Here is an 18,823-nt window from a genome sequence, read left to right on the forward strand (position 1 = left end):
ATTTTCAGAGATTTTATAAAATTATAACGATTTTTTACTTTTTCCTTCTGGCTTTTATCCCTCTCATTTAATTATCTTTCTTTCCCTCTCTTTATTTTGCTTTCTGTACATTATCTTACACTGAGTTAAATGTTCTAATTTACACTTCCTCGTTTAGACTTTGTGGGGAATAATTGGATAAAACCTAAAAATGGTCACAAGGATCACAAAGTGCGATTAACCTGCGCCCATTTATTGCAAGCTTTGTGATGCCAGCGCTGTGTACTGTTGAGTGTCTGTATACCTGAGTATGAGTATCTTGAGAGGGCAGTAGGGGTTCAAGCTAGCTTGTACTACTTAAAGCAAGCCTGCACCACTAAAAGAGGTGGTGCATGTTGGCTTGAATAGGTGCTGGAATTCATTGCAGAAGTCACTTGGACCTGGGAAAGACACAGGAATGGCACAACATTGGCAGAAAATGATTTCTTAAGGTTCTCCAACACAGCATTGAGGTCTCGATGCAGGAGATGGACAGGAAGAGGGAGATTCTCTATCTATTGGGTGCCAAGCGGTCCTCCAGAGAAACTCTGAGAAGGCGATGGCAGCAGATAACCTTGCAAGTCAATGCCGGGAGTCTTGACTTGAAGACTTGATGCAGAGGTTGAAGCGTGGAAGTGGTAGCCAGCTTCATGAGAATACTTACATACCCACCCATAATGCAATGTCTGATAGCCGATGTCTCAGCTTTTACTGCAGCACAAGCAGAAAGCACCGATCCATCTGAGTGCTGCAGAGGGAAGCTCAGAACAAAGTCAAGCAAGTTCACTTTAGTGCCACGAAGGCTCAGCTTGCTGCCACCTTGACTGCAGATATTAGTGCTGAAAGGGGCTTGCAGGATCACAGCAGTCCAGCAATCTCATCCAGCAGATTACTAGGATTGCTGAAGCACATTCAGGTGAGTATCAGTGGGTTTGTGGAGCACAAACCTGCTATTCACCTTCAGAAAGACAGCATTTGTCTGCTCACCGTTACCATTCAGTCAGTACCCTTGCTGTTACCTGTCGGTCAGCCAGCCAGACTGCTGCAGCCCATGCTAAGGTGGTGCACTGAAGCTGGGCATTCAAGGGCCAGAGCTGCTCAAGGTCACCCTACAATTTTCCCCACAGAAAATCACCAGTCTTCTAAGAAATGAGCAATGGTGATTAGTTGATATTTGTACATATTAATAGGTGGTTTGTTTGATGAAATTAACTTGAAATAGTTGTTTTGTTTTGGCTTTAATTTAGCATGGTGGCCAACAGGATGCTGTGATTGATTAGTAATAAACAGAAGGTAACGTGTGGGATTGTTGTAGAATGGCGAATTGTGGTTGTGTTCACTGGTACTGTAGTCGGATGAGTTAATTGTAGACAGTCTGACTGGAAACGGGATGTGTTGGTTTCCTTCTCCATGCCTCCCCGTCTTCTTTCTCAGCTTCTTGCTATATACCTGGTGACAAGGGCTGTGCCATTATGATGGCAAGGTTGTGAAGACGGCAGCCAACCATGACGAATGGTGACCCATACTCTTAAGAAATACTGCAGGGCTCCTCCAGAGCAGTCCAGGTGGCAAGCATTGCTTAATTACCCCAGTAGTCTGCATGATATCATTTTGTAGTGGCAGCATGGCTTTCATTATATGAATAATGCCCATATGTGCTTGGCTTGCGCACTGGAACAATGAACCGGCTTGCCGGTGGATAGCTCTTGTCACTCAGTAGTCATCCTTTAGTGTTACATGCAGGATGAACTATTAATTGTACGGTGACCTGGCGCAGAATAAAAGCATCACAACTTCTCCCAGAGTACCAGGCACTCATCTGTTTGATGTGCTGAGCATGGTCTCACATCAGCTGCACAGTCAGGGAGTAGAACCCTTTGTGGTTATGGCACATCTCTGCATTTAGCTGCACCATCTGCAAAGCAATGTATATACAGTCAATGGCACCCTGTACCTTTGGGAAACACATTAGCTGCACACTCCTGTTTTACTGGCCAGAGTGAATGCAGCATACTCATAAAGCAGCGAATAGCAAACTGGGAGATGTTAAAGGGGTCGCCTACTCCAGCCTGAAACAGTTCTGGTGAAAAGAAGTTCATGGCCATGGTCACAGTTATAGCCACCGTAGTGCCATCCTCATCCTGCTCTGAGGCTGCAGGTCTGACTGCAACCAGTTGTGGTTTTCAATGAGCACTTCCCTCATAAACCTGGCATGTTGTAAACACTGTTCCTCATTGAGATTGAGGTAAGAGAATTAGTCCCTGAAGACTTGGGTTGCTAAGACCTCCTGCTGAGAGTCATCCACCTCTCCGCCTCCACCCTCTGTGAGCACCTTGTTCTCCTGTGTTGCCTCTGCTCAATCTCCGTGACATACTGCAGGCCAAGGAGGATGGTAACTAAAGTAAAGGCAAAATACTACAGATGCTGGAAATCTGAAATGAAAACAAAAAATGCTGGAAAAACTCAGTGGGTCTGACAGCACCTGTGGAGAGAGAGACAGAGAGACAAAGAGTCCGTATGACTCTTTTTCAGATCTAAAGGGCGGTAGAGATGTGGTGAAATATATACTGATTAAGGGGGGTGGAACTGGTGAAGTTGGATAGAAGAGGATGGTAATTACCTTGACTTGAAGCAAGTGGTCTGAGCAGAACCCTTGAAATCAGGACCAAAGCTTTGAACTTCAAATAGCAGTAGAAACTGCATAGCATTTCTAATCACTTAGCAAGAGCCAGAGTAGAAATCAATCAGCAATTAACATGAAAGTAGTTGATTATGCCTTAAATAATGCTGTTAGGGGTTTCTTCTTGTTAAGCACACGTTCAGCTGTGCGTGTTTGAGAGGGCGTTAGCTGGAGTGTTGAGGTTGAAATTCCAGGACTGTCAAATTGGCATTACAGTCTGTATGATGCCACAATCTGCCTACCCTGCATATTTCTGGCACACACTCCTAATGCCTGTGCTAATGCCCTCAACAAAATGGCATCCAACTTGGGCTGCATGAGAATGTGTGCACACAGCATGGATGCCGTTTTCACCCAAAGCTGCAAGCACAGTGCCAAAAATACAAAGCCATGGAACAAGGTTTTAAGGCTTGTGTGTCTCAATAAGAAACTTTCAATCTGATTGATTGAAGAAACACATTGGGCAGGATTTTTAGATCGGCAGGCAGGCGCAATTGGTGGGCTCAGGATCAGCCGCGATCGGCCCATGACTGTGATTTCACGCTAGCTGGCCAATTAACGGCAGCCAGCATGAAGCGCATGCTGAAATGTTCAGCACTACAAGGGTGGGGGTGAGAGGAGGGCAGGCGCTGATGTAAGCGCTGGTGAGCACTAAATGAATGCTCCCTGAAGGCAGAGAGCTGCCTCAGGGAGCTGAAGACTTGAAAACAATTAAATAAAATTTTTAAAATCAGGAAAAAAATGTCCAAGTATCACAATCAGTCACCTGAACATATACATGATAAAAATGCTGTTTGTAGATTTTTAAAAAATTAATAACGGAAATCTCCTGCCCTTGCATGAGGTTTCATGAAAAATGCAAAGTCTGCCTGGCCAATTTGCCCATCCACAACCGTAAGGTTGGATGGACCACGAAAACCCAGAGTCAATTGCAACTTTAATTGCACTAATTGGCCTCTTAATTGTCGGCAGGCGCGCTTCCGACTTTTGCACGTGTCTGCCAACTGAAATATCGCTAAAGCATGGGATGATGTCGGGACACTCACCCAACTCCATCTTGTGCGATTTCACATCCAATCGGGTCAGGCGTGCACCCGCACACCGACTTAAAACTTCTGCCCATTATTGCTTGCCTTGTACATACTGGTCTCTTGTCGAGAACACCACGCTGAAATAGGTCCCTTATTACCTTAAGTTGCTACATATAAACCCAGTAAAAGATAATGGGCAGTTGTAAATATAATGAACAGCAAGTGCCATTTGTTCACTGCTGGCTGTAAAATCGGGGCCCACCATTCATATATATGATCATGGTCTCGGCTGTGCTGTCCGGGGAAGGTGCCTCCCTGCAGGGAGAGGGAAAAATCTGATTATGCATCGATTGAGTTTCACTGTAATGGTTTTATGACATCTGAACCCCTTAATGAGTTACTACCTTGTAACATAATTAAGACTATGCATTAAATTAATTATAATAGATGCCTAAGCATGACATTCTGTAAATAAGAATTAAATGAGTTAGATTCAAAGTGGGTTTTCTCCAAGAAATGTTATTCTTGAGTCAGGATATCTACTTATAAAATATAATAGTTTTACCTCAGTGCATTTAATCACTCATTGCAGCCATCAAATGCAACATGTTTATTTTTGTATGACCTTTTCCTACACTTAATTAGTTTGTGAAAGATGATTGATGTACTCGAATCACAATACACAGTGCACTCTGATGAGAACATGAGTAATTGGCAAACATTTATGCATGCATCAGGAATTCTACACAATCGATGTAGTTTAAACACTTAATTCCCAGATTTAAATCAGAATTACGTACAGATAAGACACTTGATCATTTAGAGATAAGAGCACAGTTTCTTGAGTTACATAAATATCTCTATCAGAAAAATATTTCTCAGAAATTAAGCTCTTTTATAGAACATTTCAGTTTCCAAATAATTGTGTGGGTGAAACATTTTGAGGATTCCTTTTGTGGTCAAAAGCAACAAAAACACTTGCTATTTTAACTGACTGCAATTTTTTTTTCATTCAATGTTTTATCTGTCTACTTATGCAATGGTGCCATGCTTTCTGTATCATTGCATTTATTATGATAACACTGCAGAGGTAAATAAATAATTCAGTTGTTTTTGGATAATTTCCAAACCTTGGCACTTATTAGTTTTATTTTTAATTATACCATGCAGGTTTGTTAATTATTCATGACGTCACAAATCGGATTTGTTTTTTGCTGCTAATCATTCTAGAAGATTAATTCTGGATCTGCTAGTATTTCAAAATATTGTTGAAAATTTGTTGATTTAAATAAATGAAATTCTTAGGATTTTGCTTGCTTCCAGCCAGTTATGGAGTCATAGAGGTCTACAGCACAGAAAAGGGCCCTTCAGCCCATCAAGTCTGCGCTGGTCAAACAAGTACCTAACTATTCTAATCCCATTTTCCAGCACCAGGCCCATAGCCTTGTATGCCATGGCATCGCAAGTGCACATCCAAATACTTCTTAAATGTTATGAGGGTTTCTGCCTCTACCACCCATTGAGGCAGTGAGTTCCAGATTCCCACCACCCTCTGGGTGGAAAAATTCTTCCTCACATCCCCTCTAAACCTCCTGCCCCTTACCTTAAATCAATGCCCCCTGGTTATTGATCCCCCCACCAAGGGGAAAAGTTCCTTCCTGTCTACCCTATCTATGCCCTTCATAATTTTATACACATCAATCACGTCCTCCCTCAATCTCCTCTGCTGCAGGGAAGATAACCCCAGTCTATCCAATCACTCCTTATAACTAAAATTCTCCAGCCCAGGCAAGATCCTGGTAAATCTCCTCTGCACTCTCTCTAGTGCAATCACATCCTTCCTATAATGCGGATTCCAGAACTGCATGCAATACTCTAGCTGTGGCCTAACCAGTGTTTTATACAGTTCCAGCATCACCTCCCTGCTCTTATATTCTATGCCTCGGCTAATAAAGACAAGTATCCCATCACCTCCCTGCTCTTATATTCTATGCCTTGGCTAATAAAGACAAGTATCCCATATGCCTTCTTAAGCACCTTATCTACCTGTCCCACAATCTTAAGGGACTGGTGGACATGCACACCAGAGTCCCTCTGATCCTTGGTACTTCCCGGGATCCTACCATTCATTGTGTATTCCCATGCCTGCCCAAATGCATCACCTCACAAATATCCAGATTAAATTCCATTTGCCACTGATCAGCCCATCTGACCAGCCCATCTATATCCTCCTGTAATCTAAGGCTACCCTCCTCACTATTTACCACCTAACCAATTTTCATGTCATCGGCAAACTTACTGATCAACCCTCCTACATTCAAGTCTAAATTGTTTATATATACCACAAACAGCAAGGGACCCCGTACTGATCCCTGTGGAACCCCACTGGACACAGGCATCCAGTCACAAAAACACCCCTTGACCATCACCCTCTGCTTCCTGCCACTCAACCAATTCTGGATCCAATTTGCCAAATTGCCTTGGAGCCCATGGGGTCTTACCTTCATTATCAGTCTCCCATGCGGGACCTGATCAAAAGCCTTGCTGAAGTCCAAATAGACCACGTCAAATGCATTGCCCTCATCTGCACACCTAGTCACCTCTTTGAAAAATTCAATCAAATTGGTCAGATATGACCTCTCCTTAACAAAACCATGCTGAGTGTTCTTGATTCATCCCGGCCTCTCCAAGTGTAGATTAATTCTGCCTCTCAGAATTGCTTCCAATTGTTTCCCCACCACTGAGGTTAGACTGACTGGCCTGTAGTTCTTTGGTTTATCCCTTCCTCCCTTCTTGAATAATGGTGCCAGTCCTCTGGCACCTCTCCTGTGGCCAGAGAGGTATTGAAAATTATTGCCAGCGCCCCTGCCTCACTCAACAGCCTGGGATACATTTCACCCGGGCCTGAAGGTTTATCTACTTTTAAGCCTGCCAGACCACTTAGAACTTCCCCCCTTTCTATGCTAATTTCTTTAATTATATCACAGTCCTTCTGCCTGATTTCCATACCCATGTCGTCCCTCTCACTTGTGAACACTGACACAAAGTATTCATTTAGAACCCTACCTACGTCTTCTGGCTCCATACACAAATTACCACTATGGTCCTTAATGGGCCTCTTTCCCTAGTTATCCTCTTACTATTATATTTTAAATATGTTCTCCTTTTTATTCATAGAGGTCCTTGATGGAAAGGAGGTAAATAATACAGCTAGACAGTTTTTATTGAACTGGAAAGCTTTCCGAGAAACTAAGAAGAAAGTTGCCAAGGAAAAGACAGATGATCAGGTGGCCCAACAGAAGTTAGGTATGTTGCATGGAAAAATAAATTGTTTTAACCACCTTATTTCATTCAAACATAAGACATTTGATGTTGAAACAGTGGTACCAAAAGACAAATATTTTATTCTAAGCAATTTGTATTGATTACATTGCATCACATGCAAAACAGACCTTATGAAGGTATGAGGAATTCAGGGGGACATGCCAGGAACAGCACCAGACATACCTAAAAATGAGGTGTTAACCTGGTAAAGCTACAACACAGGACTACTTAAATGTCAAACAACAGAAACATATGTGATAGACAGAACTAAGTGATCCCACAGTCAATGGATCACTTCAATGCTTGGCAGTCCTGCCACATCCAGTCAAAAATGATGGTAGGCACTTAAACAACTAACAGGAGAAGGCAGCTCCATAAATACCCCATCCTCAATGATGAGGGAGCCTAGCACATCAGTGCAAAATACAATGCTGAAGAATTTGAAATCATCTTCAGCCAGAAGTGTTGAGTAGGTGGTCCATCTTGGCCTCCTCCTGAGGACTCAGCACAACAGATGTCAGTCTTCAGCCAATCCAATTCATTTCAATATGAAGAAACAGCTGAAGGCACTATATACTGCAAAAGCTATGGGCCCTGACAACTTCCAGGCATTAGTACAAGCTCCAGAACTTGCCAGGCCCCTAGTCAAGCTGCTCAAGTACAGCTACAACACTGGTATCTACCCGGCAATGTGGAAAATTGCCCATGTATGTCCTGTATACAAAAAGTAGGACAAATCCAACACAGCCTACCACTGCTCCCAGCAGCCTACTCTCAATCATCAGTAAAGTGATGCAAGGGGTCATCAACAGTACTGTTAAGTGGCACTTGCTTAGCAATGGCCTGCTCACTGCACTGAGTTTGGGTTCTGCCACGATCCCTCAGCTCCTTACCTCATTACAGCCTTGGCCCAAACATGGACAAAAGAACTGAATGAGGTAAGAGTGGCTGCCCTTGACATCGAGGCAGCATTTGACTGAGTGTGGCATCAAGGAGCTGTGGCAAAATTGAAGTTAATGGAAATCGGGGCAAACTCTCCGCTGGTTGGAATCATACCTAGCATAAAGGAAGATGGTTGTGATTGTAGAGGCCAATCATCTCGGTCCCAGGACATTGGTGCAGGAGTTCCTCAGGATAGTGTCCTAGGCCCAGCCATCTTCAGCTGCTTCATCAATGACCTTCCTTCCATCATAAGCTGGGATGTTGGGGTGGGGATGTTGGCTGATGATTACGCAATGTTCACTATCTTTTGCAACTTCTCAGATGCTGAGTATTCCATGCCAACATAAGTAAGACCTGGAAAATATTCAGGCTTGGGCTGATAAATGGCAAGTAACATTTGTGCCACACAAGTGCCAGGCAATGACCATCTCCAACAAGAGAGGAACTAACCATCTCCCCTTGACATTCAATGGCATTGGCATCGTTGAATCCCCCACTTTCAACATTCTGGGGGTTACCATTGACCAAAAATTGAACTGGACCAGTTTTATAAATACTGTGACCACAAAAGCAGGTCAGAGACTGGGAATTCTGTGCTGAGTAACTCACCTTCTGACTCCCCAAAACCTGTCTACCACCTACAAGACAAAGCCAGGACCATGAAGGAACATGCTTCACTTGCCTGGATGAATGCAGCTCCAAAAATACTCAAGAAGCTTGACACCATCCAGGACAAAGTAGCCCATTTGATTGGCACCATTCACCTAGTTAAACATTCACTCCCTCCATCATTGACACACAGTACAGCAGTGTGTACTACATACAATGTGCATGCAGCAACTCACTAAGGCTTCTTCAACAGCACCTCCCAAACCTTTCTATCACCCAGAAGGTCAAGGGCAGCAGATACATGGGAGCATCACCTCATGCCAGTTCCAGTCCATGCCACATATCGTTCTGATTTTGAACTATATTACCGTTCCTTCTTTTTGGAGGGATCAAAATCCTGGAACTTTCTTTCCAGCCGCAGTATGGATATACCTGCACCAGATGGACTGCAACCGTTCAAGAAGGCAGCTTACCGCCATCTTCTCAAGGGCAATTAGGGAAGGGCAACCAAATCTCATATCCCATGAAAGAACAGAAAAAATAATTTACATCTTAAGACTTTCCTCTAAAATCAACCTATTTTTGTATATCCACAAAACATTTTGCAATTACGTTTTTCACAGCTATAAAATTGCTTCCTACTTACAGACTTTTGGATTATGTATTTTCTGGTTACCTATTGCTCACTAATTTCATCTCAAGGTAAAACAGCATATATAGATCCATAGGCTAGTGAGGCAGTCAATTTACCCCTATAGACAAATAATTCCCGTTTTATTTTCCATCTGCTCAACCAAGTGTGATTGTAAAACTTAATGCTAAATAACAAGAAATAAAAATGGGTGAAATAGGCTAAGATACTAGGCTTTTATCCCATTAGTCTGGACTGAATTAAATCTAGATTATTGAGGTCAAAGTCTTCTCTCTCTGTTGGCTGTAAGGATCTCGAATGTAATCAATTTGAACTAGTGGTTGGGACTACAACAGAAAACAGCCTCTAATTCAAGACTAATTTGTACCAAATTGACATTCTAATGGTCTTTATTGCATAAAACTGGATTACAGGAATAATTAAGTCTTGCTACAAGGGTACAGGGCTTTGGTGAGACTATGCCTGGGATACTGTGTGCAGTTTTGATCTACATATTTAACAAAATATATACTTGTGTTAAAGGCTGTACAGTGAAATTTCACTAAAATGGTCCCTGGGATCAGTGGATTATCCTATAATGAGAGGCTGAGTAAATTGGGATTATGTTCTCTGGAGTTTAGAAAAACGAGAGGCGATCTCATTGCAACATACACGATTCTGAAAGGGCTTGTTAGGGTAGATGCTAAGAGATTGTTTTTGCTGGTCAGGGAATTTAATACATGGTGGGGTGAGGGGGGCACAGTTTCAGGATAAGAGGCCGATTGTTTAAGACTGAGATAGGGGTAAATTACCTCACTCAAAGGGTTGTGAATCTTGGGGATTCCCTACTCCAGAAGGTTATGGATACTCCATCGTTGTATATATTTAAGGCTGGCATAGACAGACTGTTGGTGTTTCCAGGAATAAAGGGATATGCATCGCAGGTGGGAAAATGGAGTTGAAGCCTAAGAAGAGCCATGATTGTATTGAATGGTGGAGCAGGCTCAACGAGCCATATGGCCTACTCCTGCTCCAATTTTTTGTGTTCTTGTGACGTCCATACTTTGGCTGGCTGCTTTCTGAATCTCTCTGTTCTCTTCATGAACTATAACTTCTGCCTCTGCCCGCTCTTCTCTTTCTGTTCTTTTCTTGCAACATGCCTTCATGCTTCCCAATCTTCCAATGCTGCTGTCATGAAGTCACAGCCCTTTATTTTTGGAAAAATTATTTTTAAAAAACCTTCAACTGAAATTCCAGAACTGCTGCAGGCGACAGGTGGTCCTGAAAGCAAAGAAGATGGGAGCCCCCAAATTTAGTGACACTTCTCTGGGGCGCCTGCTGGACATGGTGGAAGGCCGCTGAGATGTTCTCCACCTCTGCCTGGCCTCAGGAAGTCCACTAGAGTCACCAATCCAGCCTGGGAGGCAGTGGTGGTGGCAGTCAGCGCTACCAGAGCATAGAGGATGTCAGCCATCAGTGTAGGAAGAGAATGAAAACTCTCATCCGTTCCTCCAGGGTAAGTCAACCACTCATCACTCTCAACTCACACACTGACAAACGCATCACACATCCACGGGGATCTCACACCTCAAGGGACAACGCTACTAACTCTCACACACACCCTCATATCTGCATCAGGCTCATATCCTCTGAAGCTCCATCCTCATCCTGTCCATGGCTCTGCTCACCACATAAACATTCCACACAGTGCCACGTGTCCTGGTCACACTCTCTCCATCTGTTTTCATGCAGGAGAAGCATGCTCACAACAGCAGGGAGAGGTCCCAGATCAGGGCTGGAATGGTGCACATTAGACCCCTCACTCACTTTGAGGAGTGTGCCATCATGCTGACTGGTGAGGACATGAACTATGCCTGTGGTGACGGTGAGGTTGATGGCGAACACCCATGTGAGGATCCTGCAGCACATCATCCCACTCTCAATGCAACTGTGAGTGCTCTCCCTCCTGCTTTTGACTTTGCTGCCATGCACTAATTATCTCTACTTTGGTTCACAAGGAGCTCTGCCTAGTGACTGGCACCCTCAGCCAGCCAGTCTCTCAGTGCCATCCAGGTCCTCACCTCCAGCCAAGAGGACACCTCCTCCATTGAAGAGCTGGAAATAAACAACCTGGAACACCTGTCACAGTGCTCACCCCACACCCTCACCAGCACAGAGAGAGACACCTCAGTGCGACCCAGATATAGAACAGGCTTGGGTTCACAAAATGGTGGTCACCGTGTGAACACATGTCCGCAGCAGGAGGAGGCAGGTTCAACCAAGATCCCTGGCGTTTGGAGGATTGCTGGGAAAGAGGCATCTGTGAGGTCTGAGTAAGATGACAAGCCTCTGGATTCAGCCTTCCAACTCATCATGAAGAATCAGCACAAGGTGGGGGAACATCATGCAGAACCTGTTGGACTCCCTCAACAGAGTGGCATGTGAGTCAGAGGAGTGTGGCCGCCTGCTCTCTGATGAAGTGGTGGTGAAGTAGAGGTCTGCATGGGAAGGATGGCAGACACTGTGGAGACCTTGGTGCAGCAGAATGCGGAGATGCGCGCAGATCTGTACTCCACCACGGTAACCATGGGTGAGTCCCTTTAGTGGAAACACGAGAGGGAAACAAGGCACCTCAACGTCCCTCCAGGTGCTCCTTCTCCTCAAGGAGTCAGGTGAGGGCCCTCGGGTACCCAAAGGGAGGAGAAACAGCAGCTGGACACCCTGGGTCATTCACTTAGGAATCTCGGAGGCTGTCCTATCCTCCAAGTCTCCTTTGCCTGTGACCCACTTAACCTCATCCTCTGTCACCGCAGAGGGAGTAGCTGGCCCACAGGAGGATAGCTAAAGCAAGCGGGGGCCTTCAAGGCCTCAGCTTTCCAGAGGACGCATGCCAAAGTCATCAGAGGCAACAGGCCCAACTATTGCACAGGCTGTCTCCACCCATCTTGCAAATGTCATGTTGGCATCCAGAAGAAGTGGTAGGCCTAGAAATATTAAGCATTTCTGGTCACAAGTGGTTGCACGGGTGAACAAATTTTGTTACTTTACAATCTGAAAATATATTCACTTTCACTGAATAATGTGTAATGGTATCTTTCAGCTTCATTTACAGGCTTCGCGAGATCTCCCCCTGCATCCCCCGCCCCCACTATCAGTTCAGCTGCACACAGCCGGACCATGAGTGATTCTGAACAGAGAACGTGTGGAGGCAGTGCCTTTTGGAGCCTCGTGCAAGCACTCTACCACGCAAGTGGAGCCTTCCTCCATCACGCTCATCTCATTGTCCCGAGTATTTTCAATGCTGCCTGCTGAGGTTCTATTTCAGTTGTCCATGTGAGCTGACCTGCATCTCCACCCACCCACTGATTGTATCCCTGTGCAGCACCTGTGCTGGTCCAACCTGAGGCTCCACTCACTTGTGATTTGAAAAACATGGCCATTGCCAAGTTTCTGATAAGCTCCCCCGTTCTTTCCCCTCCCCCAGTCACCCATGTCCTTTCTTTGACCTGGCATCACATTCCACCTCCACACCATCACCTATCAACCAGAACCCTTTTTTTGCAGGATGTCCAGGTGAATGTGCACATCTCCTACCTTCCTGAGAGTCCAACCCCCATCTTCATTGACCTCCCTGACCTCCCCCTTCCCACCCCTAGAGTCCGTATCTGCCTCCAAGACCCCACCAACCACCCTCCCCCATCCCTTCTACCGCTACCATCACACCCTCAGCCTCCAACCCTTCCGGCTTACTCTGCCCCTCCCATACTCACCATTCCCTCTTACCATGGCCATCATCAGTTCGCTCCCCAGGAGGCAGTCATTGACTCCACAAACCCCCCCCGTTGCAAGTTCATCTGGACATTCCCCCCCACTATTCCTTGTTTCACCCTACTGCCTCCCCCACCCTTACTCCCTCCTTCACCCTTAATCCTTCCCCCCATCCAAACTTCTTCCTCCGCTCAGACTCTTTCCCCCTCCAAACTTCTTCCTCTGCCCGAAGTTCTTCCCCCTGAACTCCTTCCCCCCTCCAGGCTCCTTCCCTGACACCTTCCTCCCCCCTTATATCTCCCCACTTATCACATTCTCCACCATTACACCATCTTCTTCCCGTACTCCCTCCTCCACCCCCTCCCAAACTCACCCTCCTGGCACTTTCACGCACCCCCCCCCCCCCCCCCCCCCCCCCCCCCACCCCAGCCCAACCTCACCACCCCTCCCCAACACATTAGTCCCCCTTCTCAACCTCACCTCCCTCGACACCTTTGTGCCCCCCCTCCCCCCTCCATCACCATCCAATATACCTTCCTCTCCCACTCACAGCTGGACCTTCCTCTCCCCCTATCCCTGCTGATCATCCGTAGCAGCCCATGACCAAAACTTTGATGTATCAAAGCAGACTCCAAACATCAGCAGAGACCTTCCACCTTCCATGAGCTGCACGTGTTCCTCCAGGGTCTGGTAGCTGTAGGGCTCCAGCATTTTCTACTCTTCGGATGTCTGCAATCTGAGCAAGGCCCTAACAATAGGGAATTCTACATGTCACACCTGTCCAGAAGTGTTCTGGACTGGCGTGTTTTCCCGCCAGTGTAATGGTAATTCTGGCATGGTGGGAAGATTCCAGGCGGGCTTTACTTTGTATCTCGTAAGTGGGGCAGAATTTTCCCGTCGGCGATTTGGGGACGGGGCCCGCTCACTGACAGGAAAATGAAGCGGGATGACATTGGGAGGAACCCCCGATGTCATCCCAGTCCATTTAAATATTGAGGAAGGCGGGCGGACAGCGAAATCAGCTGCCCGCCCGCCAACCTGTCAATGGCCAATTAAGGCCATTGACAGGATAATTAAGCTTGTTAAATGACCTGCCAGTCCAACCTTAAGGTCAGCAGGTAGGCCAGGAGCCCCAGCGGGCTTCTGATAATACATGAAACCTCATCCACTGGCGGGATGAAGTTTCATGTCCGTTTTTAAAAACTTCAATAAAGTTTATGTGCTTCTTATTAACGTGTCCCATCTCATGTGACATTGTCACATGAGGGGGACATATTAATCATTTTAATATTTTTCTATTTTTAAAGATTTTTATACTGTCAGTAATCTCCCTGAGACAGCGCTTAGTCAGATGGGGAATCCCTCCATCCCCTGCAATAGAATCGCATAGCGCTTCCTGTCGGGCAGTCCGCTTGGCGGGCCTTAATTGGCCCGCCCACTCAAAATGCCGGCGGGCCCCATTTCTGCGGCGGAGTTCAGCTGCCCACCCGCAACCGAGCCGGTGGGGTCTGCCCGCCCGCCCATCAAGGTAAAAATTCTGGCCGTGGGATGCAAAACGGGTACATACCAGCCTCCAGCGTGATTAGTGTTCCTCCATGGTGACACCATAGGATGATCCCACTGTGCTTTCATGCCAACGTGAAACAGAATTTTGGCCTTCTCGCCAAAATTTTCCCCCCCACCCACCCTACCCACCACCTGGCACCAATGGGGCCAGAAAATTCTGGCCTTGGTCTGGATTATGCCATCAGTTCTAACTGGGTCCCTTTAAGCTCTCGACAAGGCATCCATAATCACATTTGATTTCCCTGGGTAATTTTTAGGTGAGATGTTTACATTCACGTCTGTCTTTATTGCAAAAGATTATTCTGGTATTTGAGTCCTGATTTTTTGTTCTCTTGGTGTGGGGGGTCAGGCTTAAGTGAAGATTTTGGTTTCAGAATGCAGTGCCTGCTCCCTTCTTCAAATTCTGATTAGGTATTGTCTAAAGGATTTTGGATTTTTACATTGCTGTTAGCACCCAGATTGTTTACAACAGTCAAGGTGCTCTTGATTACCTTGAGCGGTATTCTGTGCTTCTCACTATGGAAATGCAAATTCTTTTGATTGTAGGGCTGAGCTGCTTTTGTCAGGATTTATTCTTCCCTGTCCATCTCTATAACCTGTGAATTTATTTGCTCAACCCCAGAGACCTTTACAAATCAGAGTGCTAAGAGGTTAGTGGGCTGTAATTTGATTTTTGCCTTATGTAGGGATTCCAGTCTAGTGTCTGGCTTGGGCCTGAGCACAACTGGGGAGCTCCAGCTACTGCTGCTAAACTCCATTGGTATTCCTGCATGTATTTAATCTCCTCCAAAACCTGGGCTAGCGTTTCTGGACCTAGATGATAGGGATGTTGCCTTATAGGAGGGGTCTCTCCCACATCCACATCATGTAGAGCAGGGATGGGGAATCTTATCTTATCACGGGCCATTCACACATAGACAAAATCAGTCGTGGGCCACACACATAAAAATCAACTTAATTTAGTTTTTAGAGAGAATACAGAAATGTTCAACTCATCTTCTGTTTTAATCCAATGGCTGAATTTGAATATTATATTGTTAAATAATGTTATAGTAATTTAGCTGACAATTTTATCCAAAGCAAAATTGTAATGATGACAAATGCTACTTTGAAGCCGCTACTGCCATAGGTCTGTATTTTTAGAAATCTTGCTGCGGGCTGGATGAAATTGAGCAACAGGCTGGATCTGGCCTGGGGCCTTAGGTTCCTCACCCCTTATGTAGAGCTAAAGTGATGCAGCCTGGCTGACCTCTACAGAGGCTTTTAAACGCATTGAGCAGCCCTGTCAGGTCTCCTCGCTGTTCTGCATTTAAGTGGGTGAATATGGTGTCCAATTTCACTAGAATTTCTGTTTTTGTTAGCCAGACAGTAAGGGGTTCAATGTGGGCCTCACTCACGTCTCCTTCCAATTCATCCTCACTGTTCCTCTCGTCCTCTTTTATTTTGGGAATGGGTTTTCCCCTAAACTGTCCCATGTCCTCTGGAACACCACTGCTCTCAGGTAAATGTTCAGCTCCTGCTGTATTCCCCTATTACTCTAATTGAGGGCGGTGAGGGCATCTCCCTCACTCTTTCTTGGTCTCTTTGGGAACTTCCCTGTTCCCCAATTAAATCCACCACGAAGCTGTCTGCTAAACAGGTCACTGGCTCTTTGCTCCCCCTTTTGTCCTGGGAATGGATGTACCCCTAACCTGTTTCATGTCCCCTAGAACACTACTGCCCCAAGTGGATGTTCAGCTTCTGTTGTACTCCCTTGTGGCTCTTTAACTGGGTGAGGCATCTCTCTCACTATCTGCTTGATTGTTTGGGAACTGCCCTTGTCCCTGTTTAAATCTGCCATGAAGCTGTCTGCTGAACAGATCACTGGCTTATTTATTTTCTCCTTTTAACCTTTACAGGCCACTCATGGACCACTTTTAGTTCTGCTGGTCTAGCTTTGGTCCTTTTAACTTCCTCAGTTTCAATCTTGGCTCTTTGCACTTCTGCTGGCCTGTTTTTGGCCCTTTTAACTTTTAACAAGTGGCTCTCCAACTGGGTGTGGCATCTCCCTCACTGTTTCTTGGCCTGCTTTGGGACTTTCCTGGTCCCTGTTTAATTTTGAGAAGAACGTACCTAATTTCTGGTCATTCTCATTGTTTTAGATTCCACTGGTCTTTCTTTGACCTCCTTTCATCCTACTGGCCTAACTTTGGCCTTTTTAAATTCAAGCAGCTTTTTCTTAGCTACTTCAACCCTCACAGGTTCTATTCCCCCTTTAGGGCCTCTTTAAATGCAAGTAGCTCTTTCCTAGTTACTCCAACCCTCACAGGTTCCATCACCCCCTCAGGGCCTCTGAACCTTGGTTCCCTGTGCTCCTACAGATTCCTGCTGGCTTTCTCCAGCCTTTTCAGTCTCTTTGGACTGTTTCTGACTTTTCGGGAGTACTATTCTCCAGCCTGCCTCTATCTCCCTTTCCAGTTCCCATAGTCTTCTTTGGAATCCTTCCTCTCTTTCTAATGCTTGGAGTTCTAACTCTCTTCATCTCTGTTCTAGTTGTATTTTTGCCAGTTTTATATTTTTTCTTACATTTGTTTTAGGGTCGCAACCTAATGCTCTGGCCACGAGTTTTACATTCTATGAATTTCAGGTGAACCTCTAATTCTAAGTGCCTAGCTATTCCTTTTGACTCTTCAAGGAACATAACTTTTAAATCCTCAAAAGTAACTTCCCCCTGTTCTAGAAAGGCACAGGCATCAATTGTGAACATTTTAGCACTTTTGCATTATACACCCAAGAAAACCTTTTGCAGTTTTGAAACTGTTTTTGAAGGAACAATTTACGTTCCCCATTCTAATTCTTTCATTGTCAGTGAGAACAAATTCTGGGTACAAGTCCCCAGTTTTGTTAAGACCTGGTCATAACACTGCAGGGTCTAGTTCCTACTGTGTTTTCTATAGCTTCTCTCTAAAATCAAAACATCCTCTACTCTTCTGTCGAAGGGTCATGAGGACTCAAAACATCAACTCTTTTCTTCTCCGCCGATGCTGCCAGACCTGCTGAGATTTTCCAGGTAATTCTGTTTTTGTTTTGGATTTCCAGCATCCGCAGTTTTTTGTTTTTATCATCCTCTACCATGTTCATTGAGACACTTCTTAGCTTCTGTTCCAGAGCAGCAATCCTAATTGTTTCATCACTCTGTCTCAGCAAATAACACGCTAAACCTCCTCCCTGTTCAATTAATCTCCCCTAATCCTGTCTAGTTCCTGTGCTGAAGCTCCAGCTGTTCCATGTTACACTCCAGAATTTTTATTTCCTTCCCAGACATGACTTTATTACAAATGAATCTATAGACTCTTAGGCTAATGGAAACCCGGCTCTTGAGTAGTACCTCGCTTCTCTTTAAAAATCATGGAATGGTTACAGCATAGAAGAAGGCCAATTGGCCCATGGTGTCTGAGCTGGTTCTTTGCAAGATTACCTCCACTAACCCTATTTCCCCCAACCATTCCCCATAGCCCTTGAATTTTTTTTTTCGTTCAGATGCTTATCCAATTCCCTTTTGAAAGCCATGACTGAATCTGCCTCTAACACAGTCTTAGACAGTATTCTAGATCCTAGCCACTCACTGTGTAAAAATGTTTGTCCTCATGTCGCTGTTGGTTCTTTTGCTATTTACCTTATATCAGTGCCCTCTTGTTTTGACCCTTCTGCCATTGGGAACATTCTCTCTATTTACTCTGTCTAGACCTTTTATGATTTTGAACATCTCTACTAATTTCCTCTCAAGCTTCTCCTTTCTAAGAGGAACAGCCGCAGCTTTTTCAATCAATTTGTGAAACTGAAATCAGTCTTCCATACAGCTATTCTCATAAATACTATCTGCACTGTCTTTGAAGCCTTCATGCCCTTTCTAAAGTACCATGCCTAGAATTAGACACAATGAGACAGAATCAGTGTTTTATAAAGGTTCATCATAACTTCTCTGCTTTTGTACTCAAGCCTCTATTTACAAAGCCCAGGATCCTGTATGTCTTTTTAACTGCTTTCTCAGCCTGCCTTTCAACCTTTAATGATTTGTGCACATAAACCTCCAGGTCTCTCTGTTACTGCAAGCTCTTTAGAATTATACCCTTTATTTTGTGAAAGGGAAATAATGTTTAACCAATTTATTGGAGTTCTTTGAAGGAGTGACATGTACTGTGGATAAAGGGGAACCGATGGATGCACTGTACTTAGAATTTCAGAAGGCATTTAATAAGCTGCTACGTCAAAGGT

General features: G+C 45.0%; 1 protein-coding gene across 1 annotated transcript in view; it reads left to right on the forward strand.

Annotated features, from left to right (window-relative positions):
• Positions 1–6,937, forward strand: part of ppp1r42 (protein phosphatase 1, regulatory subunit 42) — a 125,875-nt gene extending 118,938 nt beyond the window's left edge. The window contains exon 6 of the mRNA XM_041190062.1: positions 6,907–6,937. Coding sequence (XP_041045996.1) covers positions 6,907–6,930 — 24 coding nt within the window. The 3' untranslated portion in view covers positions 6,931–6,937. The remainder of the gene's footprint in view (positions 1–6,906) is intronic.
• The last annotated feature ends 11,886 nt before the right edge of the window (positions 6,938–18,823 follow it).

This window comes from Carcharodon carcharias, chromosome 6 (assembly GCF_017639515.1).
Source record: "Carcharodon carcharias isolate sCarCar2 chromosome 6, sCarCar2.pri, whole genome shotgun sequence".
Classification (NCBI taxonomy): Eukaryota; Metazoa; Chordata; class Chondrichthyes; order Lamniformes; family Lamnidae; genus Carcharodon; species Carcharodon carcharias.